The following is a 1,461-nucleotide window of genomic DNA, read 5'->3' as shown; positions in this document are numbered from 1 at the left end:
GACATCTAGAAAGGTTTGATGCAACGCGAGAACTGGACCGACTTGACAAGCACATGGATGACCCTCCCCTCTCTGCTCATGATGGATGGCTTGAAGGCTCTGTGAAAATACGGCTTCCGGCAACAAGAAAGAAATTTAAGACCGAGGAAAAGGCACCCCAATTTGAAATTGGCGGAATTCACTATCGGCGCCTAACCCAGGTCATCGTGTCTGCGTTTCAAGAGCCGCTTGCGAAGAAATTCCATTTTTTCCCATTTAAAATGTTCTGGCGTGCATCCCCAGACTCTCCTCCTGAGCGTGTCATCACAGAGGTGTATAATTCGGACGCATTTTTGGAGGAACACGAAAAGCTCAAATCACAACCACGGGAACCTGGGTGTAACCTTGAAACAGCCATTGCTGCAATCCTCGTGTATTCCGACTCCACGCATCTCGCAAATTTTGGCACGGCATCCCTATGGCCAATCTACATTTACTTCGGAAACCTCTCCAAATACATTTGCGGGATGCCAACTTCCTTCGCAGCTCACCACCTGGCATACATGCCTTCGGTCTGTTCCTATTCTGAATTAAATTCACCTCACTTATAGTTCTCACACAATCAGGTACCAGACTCGATTGGAGATGCATACAAACAAGTTTTCGGAAAGGCACCATCAGCATCAATCTTGACGCACCTCAAGCGAGAACTCATCCATGCCATCTGGGAGCTATTGATGGATGAAGAGTTCATGCATGCTTATGAGCATGGAATCATTATAGAGTGCGCTGATGGAATTCTCAGACGCATCTTCCCTCGATTCTTTACCTATGGTGCCGATTATCCTGAAAAGTAAGTCTTTCTCCTGGCCTTGGACAGAACTCTCATCATCATTCCTGATTAGAGTCCTAATTGCGACAATCAAATCACTCGGTCGATGTCCTTGCCCTCGCTGTTTTGTACGCAAGGATCAGATTGGTGACTTGGGAACTGTGAATGACACAAAGCGCCGTGAGAACATCCGCACTGACAATCAAGAACGTCAAGAAAAGGTTGAAACCGCCCGCAAGGGAATTTTTCAAAAGGGCCGTGCAGTCGCAAGCAAAGTTTTTAATATGCTCCTTGGGATGACATCAATAGTCCCTACGCGCGTGAGTTGTTTCCAGTTTTGCGAGTCAAATCATTAACCTTGGGTTCAGAATGCCTTCTCACGCCGCCTCTCAAAATTTGGTTTCAACTTCCACACAATGCTCGTCCCTGACCTCCTCCATGAATTTGAGCTTGGTGTCTGGAAAGCCGTATTTACACATTTAATTCGCATTTTACAAGCCATATCATCAGATCTGGTACAAACTCTGAATCACCGGTAAGTAACTGCTCCCTAGCCCTTCTTGCCTTCTTGACACATCCCAGATACCGCCAAATACCCACTTTGGAAGGGACACCATACGTCGATTTGCAAATAATACATCAGAGATGAG

At 46.3% G+C, this 1,461-nt stretch overlaps 1 protein-coding gene across 1 annotated transcript; it reads left to right on the top strand.

Annotated features, from left to right (window-relative positions):
• Window positions 1-53: 53 nt before the first annotated feature.
• Window positions 54-1,460, top strand: LACBIDRAFT_316368 (uncharacterized protein; the record flags this gene model as incomplete). The annotated part of the gene is made up of 5 exons (XM_001889775.1): window positions 54-551; window positions 606-832; window positions 885-1,131; window positions 1,180-1,346; window positions 1,394-1,460. The coding sequence occupies 5 exons, from the start codon at window positions 54-56 to the stop codon at window positions 1,458-1,460; spliced, it is 1,206 nt and encodes a 401-aa protein (XP_001889810.1).
• Window position 1,461: the final 1 nt, after the last annotated feature.

The sequence above is a fragment of the Laccaria bicolor genome, genomic scaffold, assembly GCF_000143565.1.
Source record: "Laccaria bicolor S238N-H82 LACBIscaffold_72 genomic scaffold, whole genome shotgun sequence".
Classification (NCBI taxonomy): Eukaryota; Fungi; Basidiomycota; class Agaricomycetes; order Agaricales; family Hydnangiaceae; genus Laccaria; species Laccaria bicolor.
This window is presented reverse-complemented; position numbering and strand designations above follow the sequence as displayed.